Source organism: Nuphar pumila, chromosome 8 (assembly GCF_984573655.1).
Source record: "Nuphar pumila chromosome 8, dmNupPumi1.hap1.1, whole genome shotgun sequence".
In the NCBI taxonomy this organism is placed as follows: Eukaryota; Viridiplantae; Streptophyta; class Magnoliopsida; order Nymphaeales; family Nymphaeaceae; genus Nuphar; species Nuphar pumila.
Genome location: NC_143256.1, coordinates 22262888 through 22282064, shown reverse-complemented (window position 1 = coordinate 22282064; position 19177 = coordinate 22262888). Strand labels below are relative to the sequence as shown.

At 36.4% G+C, this 19177-nt stretch overlaps 1 protein-coding gene across 2 annotated transcripts in view; it reads right to left on the bottom strand.

The window, feature by feature from the left end:
* Positions 1 to 884: 884 nt before the first annotated feature.
* The window catches only part of LOC149829778 (cystinosin homolog), a 57393-nt gene continuing 39100 nt past the window's right edge, over positions 885 to 19177 (bottom strand). For both annotated transcript variants that reach the window (XM_090015621.1, XM_090015622.1), the window contains one exon: positions 885 to 1366. In XM_090015621.1, coding sequence (XP_089871747.1) covers positions 1178 to 1366 — 189 coding nt within the window. In that variant the 3' untranslated portion in view covers positions 885 to 1177. The remainder of the gene's footprint in view (positions 1367 to 19177) is intronic.

Sequence of the window (19177 nt, the reverse complement as noted above, 5' to 3'; positions counted from 1 at the left end):
ATATTTGTCCACCAGATTTTATGAACTCACCGTGTTAACTTCTAAAATGCCTTTGGTACTGCATTGCATGAGCGTGCCAGTCTTTAAAGATAAAAAAGAGACGGCACTTTTTCACATCTAAGGATGTCAACAACAATAAATGTTTGAGTTGGACCTCTACTAACCCAAATCTATTTACTTGGGATTTGGTAAAAAAAATTGAATCCCATTACTTAGTTGGGCGTATGATAGTATATGATAGAATCTAACTGATCCCAAATCCATTTTCACTGTAGCCAGATGAACATCTAAAAACATAAAAGAGTAAACGCAGGCGCAAAAGATTTACTAGCCACCTGTCCACTTGGAAGTTGCAGTACAGTCTGCGAGTTATTTCTCAAAACTAAACCTAACAGCATAATAAACTTGGATTATATTTAAATCTGCTAGAATATGAATATTTAATCAGATTTTGGTTTTCATAAAGTAGTTACTTATGTAGTCAGATTTGGATTTAGTTGGGCCAATTTCATGCTCCACTCTTCCTTCTGATTTCTGAACCAACTCCATGCAAAGCATACCTCTTGGTCAGATTTGACAATACCCAAATTAGCATATAATTGATTCAACGGCGAGACCAAGTCCCCAAGCAGTTTCAAAAATAACTCAACCTGCAGTGCCACATATTAGCATATAATTGATTCAACAGCGAGACTAAGTCCCCAAGCTGTTTCCAAAATAACTCAACCTGCAGTGCCAAATTCGCGTGTAATTCAAAGCTTTGCACTCGATGATTATATCTGTTTTCAACAGAAAACCTGCAATCAGCAGTACCTCCACTAATTCAGCAGCAACCAAACTCCATGGAAATCTGCTAAGTACTTGCACAAACACAGCACAACCTATTTCTTGCCACCCAATGTTCCAGTGACGGTTTTCTAGCAGATTATGAACTGATTGAAATACACAACTCTAAGTTTATGAAACCAGATGCTTTTGGCTCTGACAATATGTATTTTATACATCAATTTCGACAATGGAGAAGAGACAATATTTTAAATGTCCTATGTGACACTGCTAGGTTCAAGCAGGCCAATATATCTTATAACATATGCACCCCAAATCCGATGAGAGATAGCTTTGCTATATATGTTAAACAAGGATGCATTCATTCAGTTCTGCCATTACAATATCACTATTATACATCTGCAGAAGTTGGTTTGATGTTAGCTGATTGAGGGTCTTCTGCTTCCATTTGTACGGTATTGCGCGGGTTCAAAAGTGGTGTTATACTTTCAACATTGACAATACTGTCTCTTTTGTCCTTCCAGGAAGGGTATAGTATATAATGTTGGACAATAAACAGAAGATCGAAGAAAACTACTACCTGCAAAAACTCTCATTCAGTACAACAGCAAAGTCAAGCAAGTGATCAACTGATCATCCATAACATAAAATGGAAATGGTCGTCCACATTGAGTGAAAAAAAAGAATAAATAGACCCAAGACTTATACTGCTTAACTATGATACAGCATTACCGAACAACCAAATTATCATTTTAAAGTTTATTAACAACAAAAGTGGAATCCTTCCACTTTCTACAAGCTGCATGCTTTCTTGAATTTTTGAACTAGTGAAATGGAATGTAAACAAGAACAGTTTCATTTTCTTACTAATCCATTCAGTCAAATAGAATTTGGGCATACAAATGCCATACAACAAGCATTTCTTCAATTATACAGTACACATTAGGCGGATCAGAGAACATTTATTGATATCTTCAATTTTCTTTCATAGTTGAATAAGCATAAGAATAGAGATGTATAAGTTGATGAATGACATGTTGGGAGGTATCCACACAGCCAAAAGACATCTAAAATTTCCATTCAATGTAAAGGAACATTTACATCTTATTTACTGACAAAATAACGTATTCGATTCAAGGATAAATAAAAAGAATGAAACAATAATTCATCCAATTATATTCTTTGGGTTTAAGGCCACTTCATACAATCCTCACCCATCAATCACCTTATCACAACATTCCAATTTAGCTAGTCATTTCTCTCATAAACAAAGCATGATAGAAAGAGAATGGTGGACACACACTCATATATTTGGTCAGGCCTACTACATACACACACACACACACACTTGTGTGTGTGTGTATATATATATATATATATATATATATATATATATATATATATATATATATATATATATAATCTGGTTGGATTCAGGTACAGCCAAATTGGTCAAATGCTGAACCTAGAAATGAATAATCAAGAAAATTGATATTTTCTCAAAGATTTGGCTAATCACATATAAATTATTCTTGATAATAGAAAAACAAACCATGAAAAAGGAAACTTGGGTATTCTTTCTTCCTCATACAATGATAGTGGTTTCATTGTTATCGATGAGAGAAATATACATCCAATCACACATATATGAAATGCTAATCCAAGATTTCCTAAAGGTCGTATTGCAATCAAGAATGTGATCCCAAATTTTATCAAAATCCCAATTTTGTTTCAATTTTCTCTATTTACACCAATTTATGTTTTCCTAAAGGATTTATCTACAAGAACCATGTGCACTAGATTGTGACATGGAAAGCGCCATATGGTAGGTGGTGCCTACCAGAAGTTAAAAGTACTTGTTATGTCTGATGTTAGAGTTGATGTTAATGTATGACATAATAGGTCTCAACCACTATCACCGATATTGGTGATATTTTGAAAATATCGCGAGAAATACCAATATTTTAAGGTAGCCGATATTAAAGGTAATATCTCGCGATATTTTCAAAATATCGCCAGAAGACAAAATATCGCGATAATATCATGATATTTTTGGGGAAAACTCTCCTTTTTTTAATTTTAAGTTTGCATTTCTTATATTTTTGTTTTTTTTATATTTTAAAATCTTTAAAACATGTTTCTTAATATTTTTGAAGAAAAATAATGCAAAGCTTATTATTTTCTTAGCTTTTTTGCTGTTATTTATATTTTTTTTTTATTTTAAACTCCCAAGATATTGCCGAGATTTATCAACTTTTGAAAATCTCTCTAAGAAATACCCTCCCCGAGAAATTACCTTTAACGGTACAGGTGACTATGGTTTCAACCATTACAGTGAGGAGTCTGTCTTTTGAAGTACATGGAATAAGAAATTAGTTCCTTCTTTGTAATTTAATCAATCATTGTAATTTAATCAATGAAGAACTTTGTCATAATTAACTTGTTAAAATGCATAATTGCCTTTTATTCAGAATAATAATAAATCATTTCATTCCTTGAGTTAATCCAGTTAAATATATGGGTCTAGCTACAATTGCTTCTCTTTCTACTGTCAAATACTTTGTTGTTTTTGTAGATCACACTTTTGATGCCTACAAAATTTTCAAAGATTGTTCCAAAGCATTATAAGAAATAAGTATATTTACTTTGAATGATGAAGACCAGTATTCTGTTTTTCAGATGTGCCAAGTTAGCAAAATGAGGTGGTTGAAAGGAAGCATAGGCATATAGTTGAAGTTCCAGCAATAACTTTTCCCAATAATATACCAAACATTCCTGTGGTAGAAGCTTTTCAAACAATCAAATATCTTATTAATCTACTAGTAACGATTTTTTGCTATAAGTAGCTATCCGCAACACCAATTTGAAAAGATTCTGAATACTAGAAACTTAAGATTTTTGGTTGTTGGAGTTATGCATGGGTAGACAAGTGAAAATGGAGAAACTATAAGTTAGAATTTTGTATTTTTGTTGATTCATCCTAAATGATATAAAATACAACTGATATTTTAGGAGATCTAGAAACAAAAGGGAAGTTTTGACTTTTACACATCTGACATGATTATTATGATATATATCACCAGCAAGAAAGCCATATAAAAACATGTGCATCACAAAGATGAGCCTTTTTTTTAAGTGGTTTTCATAACAATAAAGAAACTTCACAGAATGATGAAGGCCCTGTTAGAAAGTGGTATTCCACCGTCAATCACAAGAGGAATAGAGAGGGAGAGAGGCGTAGGTGGCTGCAGAAAACCCAATTAGGGTCTGTGGTTTTGCTTCTCATTAACTATATACAGGTACAGTAATTAAGGTACAAAAATACCCTTTACATAAAGTGTGAAAATTACATGTCATTAATGAGCATGTGTTTAAATAAAACTAAAACAGATTGGCCAGGCCCAGTCGTGACATCTTTTCACCCTCCCTCAAGTTGTACATGGTTTTGAACCATGAACAACTTGCCTTTTAACATCCAAAATTTATCCTTGATAAGCCCTTTTGTAAATAAGTCAGCAACTTGGTCAACAGTCCGAACGTATTCTGGTTCAATTTCCTTCTCTTCAACCTTCTGTCTTACAAAATGTTGATCAATTTCAATATGCTTGGCACGACTGCGGTAGATAGGATTGAATGACATGTTGATAGCACTTTGATTGTCACACAAGAGAATGCTTTTAGAAATCGATTCTCCTACTTCTGCCAATAGGTGTTTGATCCATGTTACTTCGGCTGTAGCAGCTACCATTGATCTATATTCAGCTTCTGTGCTCGACCTGGCTATGGCCTTTTGTTTCCTACCGCTCCACGAGACAAGATTTAGACCAATGAAAACACAGTATCCTGAGACTGATCTATGCTCATCTGGATTTCCTGCCCAATCTGCATCTGTGTAAGTAAGAAGTTCATGCATTGTACAGAAGACCATCTCTAATAGTTCCCTTCAAATATCGAAGAATGCGTTTAACAACTTCCATATATCCAATATGTGGTTCATGCATGAAATGAGATACCTGATTGACCGAATAGACAATGTCAGGTCGAGTGAAGGTAAGATACTGAAGCATTCCTACTACCCTGCGATATCCTGTAGGGTCCTCATACAAATCTCCATCTTGGGAACTGAGTTTTTGATGAAGTACACTGGGTGTGCTTAGAGGCTTGCAATCTGTCATACCTGTCTTACTAAGAACATCAACAATATACTTATGTTGAGTAAGTGTCATGCCTTCAGAAGTCCTGTCAACTTCTACTCCAAGAAAGTATCACAGTTTACCAAAATCCTTCATCTTGAATCTATGGTTCAAAAGTTCTTTGACCTGCTCAATATGTTCATTAGAGTTACCTGTAATGATAATGTCATCAACATATATCACTAACAGGGTAACTATATCTTTGCATTTGAATATGAAAAGAGAATGGTCAAGAAGAGACCGACTAAAGTCATATTATATACTTCAAGAGAGAAACTGTCAAACCAAGACCCAGATGCCTGCTTCAGACCATATATAGCTCTCTTTAACCTGCACAAGTATTCTTTGGAATTCCCTTTAGCATACCCAGTCGGTTGCTCCATGTATACTTCTTCCTTCAGAGTTCCATGTAGAAATGCATTTTTTACATCCAGTTGACTCAGAGTCCAGTGGTGCTCAACAGCCAATGATAATATGATGCGAATAGTGTTCATTTTCACGACCGGACTGAAGGTCTCTGTTAAAATGTAAATTGTAATATATATATATATTATATTTTCTTTTTCTATTTTTCTTTATTTTCTTTTTTAGCATCTAGTTCAATAGAAACTAGATATTTGATCCAGTCAAGTTCCTGTTGGAACTTGACTATGCAAATAGTTGTTGGACTGTAGTCCAACAGCTATAATAAATGTTGTTCGACTATAGTCCAACAGCTATAATAATAAATGTTGTTGGACTGTAGTCCAACAGCTATATTAAGAGACGTTGGAATCCAACGTCTCTTTTGGAGAGCTCAAAATGAGCTCTCCTCTCTCCCACTTTTTTGTATATATAGGGGTGAACCCCTTCAATGTAAATAACTATGCTTCTTAAGCATTTTGTTCATGAATAAAGTATTATTTATTTTTCAAGTGTTCTTCCTTTTATACCCTTTCAAGGGTCATGCTTGTAGTGTCTCCAATAGACACTTGTTTGTGAGTTATTTGTGCATTTGTTGAAGACCACCATTTCATTACAGTCTCATCATAGTCTTGTCCTTGCTCCTGTGTGAAGCCTTTAACAACCAGTCTATCCTTGTATCACTCGATAGTACCATCCAGCTTATACTTTATCTCATACACCCACTTTGAACCAACCACATTTCGATTGTGTGGTCTGGGAACAATATCCCAAGTGCCACACTCATGGAGAGCCTCAATTTCTTCGTTTATAGCTTCAATCTATCTTTTAGAATTTATTGCTTGATAAAACATGGTGGGTTGATCTTCTTTGCCCAAAGAGGATAAGAAAAGTTGAAAATCCATTGTGAAGTTCTCATAACAAACCCACCTATCAATAGGATGTCGAGGCCGGGTAGACCTTATGTGAACAGGTGATTGAATGGAAACAGAGTGATACAAGGCTATTTCTACCAATGTGCGAAATATGGTGACGAGACTCATCTTCAGTGACAATACTATTTATACCAACATAAGGAACACGATTTAGGAGCTTATCAGCATCACCAGTGACATGAGTGGCTGCACTAAAATCAACATACCAAGTACCTTGATCATTCTGTTTGATGTTCAATTCAGCCAAGGCAGATAATAACAACTCTTTGACTTCTCCAGTATTATTCAATGTATCTATTCCCTTTCTTGTCTCCAATTGTTTTCCTCTATTTTGCAGGTTATACCAGCAATTTGCTCTGATGTGCCCCCTTTTGTTGCAGAGAAAGCAGGTAGGTATTGTCCTTTGACTTTGCAGATTAGGAGGCATACTGGGAGTAGGTAATATTCCACGGGCTTCTTGTCCATTCTTCTCTTGACCTCCCCTTTTCCGAGATCCATACCTGTCACATCCTCGACCATAAGTAACTCTTGTGGCAAGAACATCGTTGTTAGAAAGTGACTTTGAATATTTTAGGTTCGATAATGAACCCATACACATGCACATTAAGTGCGAATACACCCACTTAAGGGAACAACACAAGCACATCAAGTGCTAATACATAAACCAATAAAAGGGATAAATATGACTTAAAGTCATAAGTTGAATATTATTGAAGAAATAGGGAGAAGAGGGTAAAACCCCTATACAATGGAGCATAAGCTCCTCCAAGGAGTGAAGGAATTACAAGGGGGAGACCCCTATTTATAACACAAGAGAGGAGCCACCTAGGGGGCGTCCAAAGGAGTCGTTGGGAGCCCCCAACGGTCACATTTGTGACCGTTGGGGGCTCCCCAACGACTCTTTGGGGAGCCTCCCTAGGTGGCGCAAACCACAAAAAAAAAGAAAAATAAAAAAAGGAAAATTAAAAATAAAATTACAAACATATTCCAAATGGAATATGCGTAAAACTGTGAAATGTCTAAACTACCCCTATGCCTATAAACAGTGAAATATATATTTTATATATATAATTAGGATAATACATATGCATATATACCATATATGAATATGTATTATCCTTTATATATATAAAATATATATAATATTACAAATGTTGAATGATACATTTTAACACCCCCCTCAAGCTTTGCGTGGGGGAACGAAAAGATTAAAGAAAGCAAGAGGAAGAATCTCAAGGCTTCAAGAGCCTTCAGTACGAATGCCATTGCAAATGTCTTCCTCCAATGTCTTTAACGATGAGCACCTTCCATGATCTATCCAAGGTACTTCTTTTCCTCTTATCTTCAAGATCCTGAGGAACAACAACAAAGAACAAGTAAAAAATATCTTTGCACTTTACTCAAAAAATGAACATTCCTAACAAGGTGCAAAATTTATGCATAATAGGATAATTACTTTAGCATGAAAAGAAAATTTAGAAAACCAAAGTTTCAAAAATCAAATATCATGTTAAAGAGTGAGCGGAAACGAATTGCAAGAATGCATAATGCATTCATAAGGTCCAATATTGGACAAACACAACCCCACAATGGGAAATAACAAAATGGTCCACTAAGGGACACCACAATAAGTCTATGAAGAGGCATATGTTTTATTGAATGAGAGCCTAAAAGGTCATAATGAGCATATGCATATACTATCATGAAATGAATCAACACTTAAATAAAATCATTAATGAACATGCTCCAAACATACTTTAGTCAAAATGAACACGGATGCAAATGTTCAAAAGCATGATGAATATGAACTTCAATGGGCTTTATAATTTTAACACGCATAGATCAACAATAGAGTTTTCCACATCTTTAGGGAGAAGATCTATGTCAAACAAATGTCATATATAAGAAGCATGATTTGACTAAGTATATTAAAGCATCCACCCATGATTCAAAAAATGAATATCATTTGAGACAAAAGACTCATTTGCATATCAAATACAAAAGATGCCGAGAAACTGTAAGCACTTCATATATAGATTAAATACTAAAATATCAATTTTAAAAACATATCATAGATATGATTCACTTGTATCAAAAAACACAATAAATTTTGTAATTTTCAAAAATAGTTTATCCACTATAAGCAACTACCTCATTAGTCCTCTAAAACCCGTAAATCAAGTGTATAAGCTACTAGATCAAGAATATAAATATAATGTCATTAAAGGTCAAATGACACACACTAAGGTGTATAAAAATACCTCTTGTCTACATATAATAATACTTGAAATGAGTGCATCTACGACAAGAACAAGAGAATACACGCCAACATGGACCAAAAGCATCTTTTGTCTACGTAAAAATACACTCAAAACCAAGTATGTTCAGCTACTAGAACAAGAGTAACAAGCCAACCATGGGCTAAAACACAATACATCTCTTGTCTACATAAGATGACACTTGAAATGAGTGAAATAAGCTAACCATGGGCATACATCTCAGCGACTAGAACAAGGACACAAATGCCAACATAGGCTAAAATCACACACCATGGTGTGAATCAACGTGCCTTGTCTACATATAATAACACTCAAGACAAGTGTGTTCAGCTACTAGACCAAGAGAGCAAAAGCCAACAAAGGGCTACCAACACACGAAGGTATAATAAAATTTTTGTCTACATATGATAACACTTAGATAAGGGGCATAAAAGGAGAAGACTTTTGAGGTAATAAAACTTGGAATGACAAACATATATATAAATCAAACCTTGAATCAATAGAACAATATTCTTCAAAAAGAATACCCATAAAAATAACATTTTGGAATAAACTATGTAAAAGTATCTTCAACAAGATACAACAACCGATAGAACAATATTCTTGAAAATAAATGTGTGAACATACGCACACCAAGAACATATAGAATACTTGTGCACAAAAGCACGAAATCACAAATGTGCAAATGCACTCATATGATTCATAAACAATAAAAGATTGGGCAATAATCCCCAAAACCTTGATTTTAATATACCTTAAAACATTTAAGGTTTTAAACACTATATATCCATCACATTTACATATAAATGAGAGCATCAATTAGATCAATGGCCAAAAGAGAAAAAATGAGTGACACACTCATAATTAGAGATCATATAACAAATCATTTTAGAGTCCCAAGGTGCCCATAACTCACCTCAACAACCATCTATAATATGGCAAGTGGACAATCTAGAATGATATAACACGAGGTGCCCATAACTCACCTCAACAAACATCTCTAATAAAACAATAATAAGGCCAAACAAATGATGCATTAAATAACATGTGATGGACAAATATAAATGCCACAAAAAGGCAATAAACACTTTAGGAATCATTTTTCAAAGAAATGAGGACCGATTAAAAATTGAATCAAATGTCCAACATAATTAATCACAACAATATGTCATATGACAATAATGTTGTATATATACAAAATTATGTTTAATCATGATCATTATAAAAAGACTTAATCAACACAACATGAAATATTTAAGCTATGTCATATGGGAAAAAGGATTTGGAATAATCCAAGAAATAAATCAAGCCTTTATAATTAGCAATTTATATGTATACCAAGATGCAAAATGGCAATAATCTTAAATGTGCAAATTTAGGACAACATGTACTAAGATATTACGAAAGCATTTATAATGATAAAAGAAACAATCTTACAAGTCCATTTAGGGATAAAAACAAACACAAGCCCTAAAGAAGGCAATAAAAACATCTCTTTATTGAAAAGAGAGTACTATGTGAAAATGTCTATGGATAGACAATACGCATACAAGCATAAATATTTTATAAAAGAAGTGTACAAAGACATTTTCACAATCACTTGAACAAAATATGCAAAAAGCGTAATAAAGGAAAACATGTAGTAAAGCATGTATTTCATAAAAAGAAACAAATGCTTGAGACTCTCAAGCTTTAATTATGCAATCATATGCAATTTAAGACAAGGAAGACCATATTATGGCCAATGTAGGCATCCTTAGAGGAAAAATCAAAATAATGAAAATCTTTTATACCAAAGGATGCAATAGATACCCTATGCACTCTATAGAGTGTGAGAAGATTTTTAAAATAAACAACAAATATTTAGATGCAAGAAATTCTCATTATATCAAAATATATATATAATTTTTTTTTTCACAAAAAAGCATTAAAAACCATACACAAGAGTTTTAAGCAAAGATCATTAATTTAGCAGGAAAATATATATAAAAAGTTAATTTATAGGTTAATCACGAAATTCTTACGGAAGAATCATAAATCTCACATAATTGAAAACAATTTTAAAAAACATAAATTACTATTATATGTAATTTCAAACATAAATTACTATAATATGTAATGAGGAATCGATAACTTATATAAACAAGAATTATATATTTGAATAATAAACACGTTTACCAAAATTAAAAAGAGATATTTTTAAAATATACTAAAAGGAAATGATTCAACTATCTAAAAACACTAAATGTGCAAAAAATAGTTTCATAATGCATAATATGTTAAGAAAAGAGATACATACCGAAAAACTTCCAAAAAAAGAGAAGGAACAAAGAATACTTCACCATTTCTTGAGCACCACGCTTTCCGTTGCGCCAAGAGACAACCCCATCGTAACCGGGCTCTGATATCATGTTAGAAACTGACTTTGAATATTTTATGTTCGATAATGAACCCATACACATGCACATTAAGTGTGAATACACCCACTTAAGGGAACAACACAAGCACATCAAGTGCTAATACATAAACCCATAAAAGGGATAAATATGACTTAAAGTCATAAGTTGAATATTATTGAAGAAATAGGGAGAAGAGGGTAAAAACCCTATACAAAGGAGCATAAGCTCCTCCAAGGAGTGAAGGAATTACAAGGGGGAGACCCCTATTTAAAACACAAGAGAGGAGCCACCTAGGGGGCTCCCAAAAGAGTCGTTGGGAGCCCCCAACGGTCACATTTGTGACCGTTGGGGGCTCCCCAACGACTCTTTGGGGAGCCTCCCTAGGTGGCGCAAACCACAAAAAAAAAGAAAAAATAAAAATAAAATTACAAACATATTTCAAATGGAATATGCGTAAAATTGTGAAATGTCTAAACTACCCCTATGCCTATAAATAGTGAAATATATATTTTATATATATAATTAGGATAATACATATGCATATATACCATATATGAATATGTATTATCCTTTATATATATAAAATATATATAATATTACAAATGTTGAATGATACATTTTAACAATCGTGTGCTCCAATGGGGTTGTGAGTACCTTCGAAGAATCCCTTCAAGGTCATCTCATACTCTAAGAGCTTAGCACGAAGGTCTTCAAATGTAGGTAAGTCTGGCAAACACAACAAAAAAGTAACCATCATGTGATAATCGGGTCCCAGTCCGCTCAAAGTCTGTTGCACCATATTTTTGTCACTGACCGCTCAACCCACGATGGCCAACTGATCCTTGATAGTCTTCATTTTGTTTAAGTACTCCATGACCGTCATGGAGTCCTTCCTCGACATTTGAAACTCTTTCTTTAAAAATAAAATTCTAGACTGAGAAACTTGAGAATATGTCTGAACAAGACGATGTCGTAACTGCATAGTTGAGCAGTCATCTGGGATTGCCACAAAGCACCTCCTGTGACAGAGTGGAAGTGATGTAGGCAACCAAAGCCTGATCTCGCTTCATCCAGGATACATACTCTGGATTTCTAACAAAAGTAATTAAAGTGTCACCCTCCCCGTTCTTGCCTTCTTGTGATATGAACTTTGGAGGAATAGGAACAGAGTCATCCAAATGTCCAAAAAAATCCCGACTCCTTATGAATGGGATGATTTGTCTCTTCCAGGTTAAAAAGTTGGAATTGTTCAGTTTCTTAGACACAAGCTGACTGAGAAAGTTGGAAGAATGGCCAAATTGCGAAGAAAATGAATCCATAGTCAATGGGAAGCAAAAAATGAGAAGGATTAAGAGACCGGAAAGAGAAGTCACTTTAGAGCAAACAAAATAAAAACTTAGAACAGATAATTTAATTTCAGAGAACTCGGCTACCTTTTTTTTTAATAATAATAACTTGTAGACCCGAGGCAGAAAAAGCAGAATATGCAGTTAAGAAAAACTGCTCTAAAGAAAAATAAGTATCAATCAGTAAGAAAACATGTTAATATGAAAATAGCGTGTTTTCTTTAATGTGTTTTCTTTCTAAAAGGGAAAATTCCAAAGTGGAGAGGAAGATAGAGTGATATTAATCAATCAAGGTAGAACAGAGATCGTGTTCAAGTCAGATTCAGTTTTAACGTCAATATGGAAGAAAGGGAAGAACGAGTTTGACGTGATTTCAATCTTTGAAATCACGCAAACATGAATTCTGATATTGCGTGGTTAGGTAAGATTATTGTATGGATGAAATCAGATGCAGCAGTATGAAAGAAAGAATAGTGAGAGAAGAAACAAACAGGAGAAGAAGAAATCGAATATTTTGGATTGTGAAGGAAAAGAAGAAACGATATGAACCGAGAGAAAAATACCTTAGAAGATGACAAAGAGGCTGGACTGAATGCTCATAGGAGAACATGATCTTCAAGGAAGGATCTCTTGCTCTGATACCATGTTAGAAAATGGTATTCCACGGTCAATCACAAGAGGAAAAGGAGTAGAGAGGGAGAGAGGCGTCGATGGCTACAGAAAACCCGATTAGGGTTTGTGATTTTGCTTCTCATTAACTATATACAGGTACAATAATTAGGGTACCAAAATACCCTTTACATAGAGTGTGGAAATTACAACATGCCATTAATGAGCATTGTTTAAATAAAACTAAAACAGATTGGATGCGCCTCAAAATTTTGAGTCCAACGATATTTTACTTTTCCCAATCCGAGCTACGGTTGGCCCGAAAATCATTTTTTTTTAAAAAGGGACCGCCCAGATGGGTTGGATCTGGATTTGGATTGGACTAGATCCAAATCCATGTGATCCAAATTAATATGGATCTGGACTCAGTCCAAGACCCATATTAATTAGGAATTGATTCAATTTAGGATCCAAATGGATTTTGGGTATAGATTTGGATCTCGAATATGGATCCAGATCCAATTAAAATACAACTTTAAATTCATTATACAGGTTAATTAAAATAAAGTAACTATAAAGTTAAAAAGACTCCCAGAGGGATAAGATAACCTCTTCTGGATAATTATTTATTAATAAATAATTAAAATAATATTAAATAAAAATTAATTTCGAATTTCAAAAGTTACCTAATGGTGGGTCTCTAGAAGAATCCACCATAACAATAGGATAAGGAGAGAAAAAGGTAAGTAAAGGTAAAAGAAGGTAAGTAAAAGAAGTTTGAAAAAGTTACCAAAAAGGGGGAGTTTGCAAAAAAGTAGGAAAAGTAAAAATTGAAAATAGAGTGCAGCCCCAAATGAGAAACCCTAGAGGGGCATCACCTCTAGGAGCTCTCTCTATTTAAACAAAAGAAAATAAAATCGTGAACTAGAAAGAGGAAAAGAGAGAGAGAGAGAGAGGAAGAAGGAGAAGGAAAAGAGAAGAAAGAAGAGGCCATCTTCTTCTCCAACTATCCTTCATTTTTCCGGTCTTTTCAAGTTTCAAGAAAATTTATGGGTGTTCTCTCTTGTTTCGGATGAAAAAAAGAGCCTAAATAAGCTTTAGGCAATATTTTGTAGGGAACCATGGATTCTATTTTGGGTTTTCATCTTTTAATCCACGGAAATCGATGTAGGTAGGTCTAGAATATATGAAATTTGAATTCCTACATTATTACATTATTTTTGCATGTATTTGTATTTTTCAATATATATATATATATATATATATATATATATATATATATATATATATATATCCATAGATATTTTGGACAGATCTGTCTCATGTGTTTAGCGGACAGATTTGGCTATTGTGATGAGGGGCAGATCTGAACCCTTGTTCGTTCTGTCTGTCCTGGACAGATCTCTCTGTTGGACAAGTGAACGATTCCGAACAGGTGGATAAGGGACTCTTGATGCTTGAAATTTGAATCTGAACATGCAAATTTTTTTTTATATATCTGCTTAAAGAAAAGAAAAAAAAAATCAGACTCGATGTCACTGTTTTCCGGGACGGACAACTGTCCAGTCCCAGCTGACCGTCCAGGCTAGGACTCGGTCCCTGATTTAACAAAAAAAAGGGGATAAATCTATAAATAAATATATAAAGCGAGTCTCCAACCGACTCAGTCGGCTGGACTGAACTGGGACAGCTTAGTCCTAGATGACTGATTCGGCTGGGTTGGGTCATTGTCAATATATATATATATATATATATATATATATATATATATATATATATATATATATATATATATAATGTACAAAAAGGGGGGGGGGGGGTACTGAAGAAAAAAAAACCCATGATGTTTCCACTTATGCCTAAACATAATATTTATGTGATTCATACTTGTTATACATTCGGACTTTTCGATATGTTTCATGCATCGGATATCGTTGCAACTGTTTAGATTATGTATAGTTGATGTTCAAATTTATACATGACAAATATTCAAACTTTTGCCCATTAAATGTGTTGTTTTGAGCTTGATGAAAAAATTCATTTTGGTGAAATTATTTCTAGATTTGCCTATAATGAATGATTAAGCTACACGCATGTCAAAAATCTAGTGTTTGCATGGTTATGATTGATTGAGTGTGCATGATCAATATTTTAAATGCAATGTTACTCACATATGCATCTAGTGGGCATGTGAAAATCCTGAACTTTTGTATTGCTTTGCCTATGCATATTCGGATGGTTGTTCGCATTTGAGCATGAAATGATTCATGAAAAGAAATATGTATCTTGTATGATCATGTGAACACATGCATTGTAACGCCCCAAAAATCCAAGACTTATAACTTTTAGAATGGTTTAGAAAGCTTTGAAATCATATAATTATGAGAGTCTAAATAGTACTTCAGCGGAAAATAATATTTTTAAAACAACAAGTCGATGGACCTTGAGCGCATTACAGCGTAAACTTTTTTTTATCGAATTCCGCACAACTATTGAAATCAAATGGTTTTAAAATGCAATTTCAATGATGGAGAATTTGTTTGTTGAAACCAAGAAAAAGTTTACTAAAACAGTTTTAGTAACTCAAGGTTTAATAAAAAAGAGAAATTTTGAAATACACTTTATACCAAATTTACCAACATTTCCTCAGGAGCGAAACGTCAGGTAAAGAGCTCTATCTTGATCTCATCACGTCATCGTTCCATCGCAGACTGTATTACCTATCCAATACTTGCCCATAAAATGGGTCAGTTTCACTAAAAACTAGTAGGTGCACAGACAGGACATATAGAACATAATTAAGCAGAATAATTTAATATGTCAAGTAGGCAGACAATTAAATAGTAATTTGCTTTCAGCAGAGTCATAGAGCAAACTATCATGAGCACAACGCTAAAATTATTACAAGCATTTTACTGGCACAAGTAGGCTAACTATTACAAGCAAAGAACTGCATAAGAAATTTAACTAGCAAAATACAATATTTCATCACACACACGCAATTCCATAAGTATTGAACCTGTTGCACACTATAACTTTCATACGCGCATAACTCAATAAATTGTGTGATCAGATTATGTTTCAATATTAACTGGCCAAGTGGGTACGCACAAGGCACGACTCTAGAAACAGTCTAGACTGATCCAGGGGTTTATTATGCTATGTATTTTATGATAACCCGGATAGCTGACTGAGTCCGCACCTAAGGGGACGATCAGTGACCAAGAGAAAAATCCCCAAAGCAGCATAAACAATGAATGCATCCCAAACATGGAGAGCTACCACCTAGGATAATTATGGTAGTCCCATTCCCCTAACTCCGATGACTGGGGAAGCCGAGTCTTTTGCTCGTAACTGCCATCAATGGCCTATCCATCGAAGTTTTTGTACCTTCCCGTCCTCTCTCCTGACAGGAGTCAGCGGTTCGAATGAGTACATCAGGGGTAGTTAACTGAAGACCCATTCTACATACTCTGGTCTTTCGACCCAACTCGAGTATCTTGCCGGTGAAGGCGGAAACATCACTTATTTAGGTGATCACAACATTTTGTTATTTGCACTCATCGAGGTTGCCACAACCTACTCATCCAATCATCGCAACGTAAGAAGACGTACTTGTCAAAAAGTACGGTCATACTTGTCAAAAGTACGACTACGATGAAAGGGAAATGGTTCCACAAAAGAAACCCCAACAAACATTATCTGCAAAAGAATCAATACAACACAGTTTGGCAAGATAAGTCTTGAATTCACTTCAACAACATTTTGCATATTTCATGATGCAAGGTCGTCTCGGATCTCTCGTCTGATCAACAAAGTACTTAACATGGTGTGCATGTCTAACAGTACGCTATACTACACAAGGAAGGTGTGTGGGCTTCTCAAAAGGGATACTCAACACACAACTTCATAACGATCCAAAGAATATAAGAGTGCTCATTTGGCACGATTCATTCTTAAAAGTCATAATGCCATATTAAGTCATTCACGCAAGGTATAACACTATCAATCTTGCATTCAAAATTTATCTTAGTATCGACATGCAACACTAGATTGTTAAATGAAGAATGGATCCTTCAACAGAACCCCACTCATTCATAGGCTCATGCCCCTGATCGGGTTATTCGAATTGGGTCGCAACTCGAATCGGGGTTATAAAATATTTCTCCCAAGTGTGTGGACCTGGGAGGGCCCAAATGTGACTTCGCAATCCGACAAAACTTAAAACTTAACTTTGCAAAAGCTGTGCATTTTGAAGAGCCCTGGGTTTGTAGAAGGAAATCCTCTTTAAAAGAACTATAGCTCACAAGCGCAACTTCTAGTGTTTTGAAAACAACTGAATCAGGATAGGCACAAGACTTCATTTATGTAAGTACATATTTACCATAAATGTGAGCATATGCAGGTTATAATATGACGACAAACAACTCTCAACTTGCGATGCCGCACATCAAGCGAAAAACACATAAATAATACACGAGGTGTCAAACCATACTTTGATCACTTAGATAGGCAAACACATAAGGTCATAAGTAATACATGAGACACGAAGTCGTACCTTACTCAAAGGAAATATGCAGGCAGAAATGTATACAAGCAAACAAGGGCATATGTATTTCAAAAGTGTGAAACCACCTTCAACACATAAGCAAATACGCAAATTAATACTCGAAGAGTAAAATCGTACATTGACTCATAAACATGCAGACAAGAATAATACGCCACGCAAAAGCAATATAAATCTAAGTACAACTAGCATGGACATCTTAATTATTTCAACTTAATTAGATCTATTGCCCCTTGTGCGACTTTACCCTACCTTGGGATGTTGTGCAGCTGCGTACGCCTACGCGTGAGGATAATACGAGGGTTGAGCCACGGAGCACGAACGGGACCTGTTGCAACAATCTGCAAGAGTGACAATATTCAATTATGCTAATATAATTAATGGTGCAACGGAGCAAGGATAGGATTAGGCGGCACGGAGTGATCCCCCGACTGCCGACGACAACGGGGTGGCAGGGAATGAGCCATTGTCAAACATAGCGAGGCGGCAGGGGGCGAGCCCCTGCAGACAGCACTGAAGCGGCAGGGGTCGCACCCCTGCCGACGGCACTGAAGTGGCAGGGGTCGCACCCCTGCCGACAGCACTGAAGCGGCAGGCGTCCCACCCCAGCCGACGACAGTGAAACGGCAGAGGCTAGCCCCTGCCGACAGCACTGAAGCGGCAGGGGTCGCACCCCTGCCAACAGCACTGAAGTGGCAGGGGTATCGCCCCTGCCGACAACACTAAAGCGGCAGGGGTCTCACCCCTGCCCACGGCAGCGAAGCGGCAGAGGGCTAGCCCCTGCCGACATCAACGAATCGGCAGGGGGCTAGCCTCTACCGACAACACTGAAGCGGCAGGGGTCGCGCCCCTGCCGACAGCACTGAAACGACAGGGGGTCGCACCCCTGCCGACGACAGCGAATCGGCAGGGGTCGAGCCCCTGCCGTCCGGCGAAAGGACGATGGCAGGGGGACAAACCCCTGCCGAAGAGAGAGAGATCGGGGCGAGGGGGTGTCGCAGGGGCCATTGGCCCCCTGCCGGCGAACCCCCCCCCATGGAGGAAAAAAGGGGACGACAGGGGCCCGTAGGCCACCAGTCGGGCCTCCGATGGGCACAGGGGAGGTGGGAGGCGCGGCAGGGGTCGTGCGTCGCCTGTCGGCCTCCCGACGAGGTGATAGAGAGAGAGAGACGAAGAGGGAGGAGACAACATACCTGGGAAGAAGCCGACGACGATGGTCGGCGTCGTCGATCGGCGTCGACGTGGGTTGCAGCAGCGGCGGCACTGGAGGCGTGCGCAGGGAAGAAGGAGACGCAAGGGGGAGGTGTGCCTCCCCTTGTCCTCCATGGGTGCTCTTAAAGAGCTCGGGGGAGGAGGCGTGAAATCAGGAAACCTCGATTTCCATCCTTATCGGGTTGAAAAGGGGGGGATTGCGGCGCAGAGAGGAAAGGGTTTTTCTCAAAACCCTTTCTCCTGTGTCGGGTTTTAAAACCCTAACGACAATGGGCTCGGGTCGGGTCGGGTCCGGACCAGACCCGGCCCGGGTTCGATAATTTTTTTTTTTTAAATGCGGGTTTTACATCCTACCCCTCTTAAAAGAATTTCGTCCGCAAAATATCATTAAAAGATTATCTGCAACAATCTGGTTCTTAGTTAATCGTTGTTAATGAGGATGCCCTATA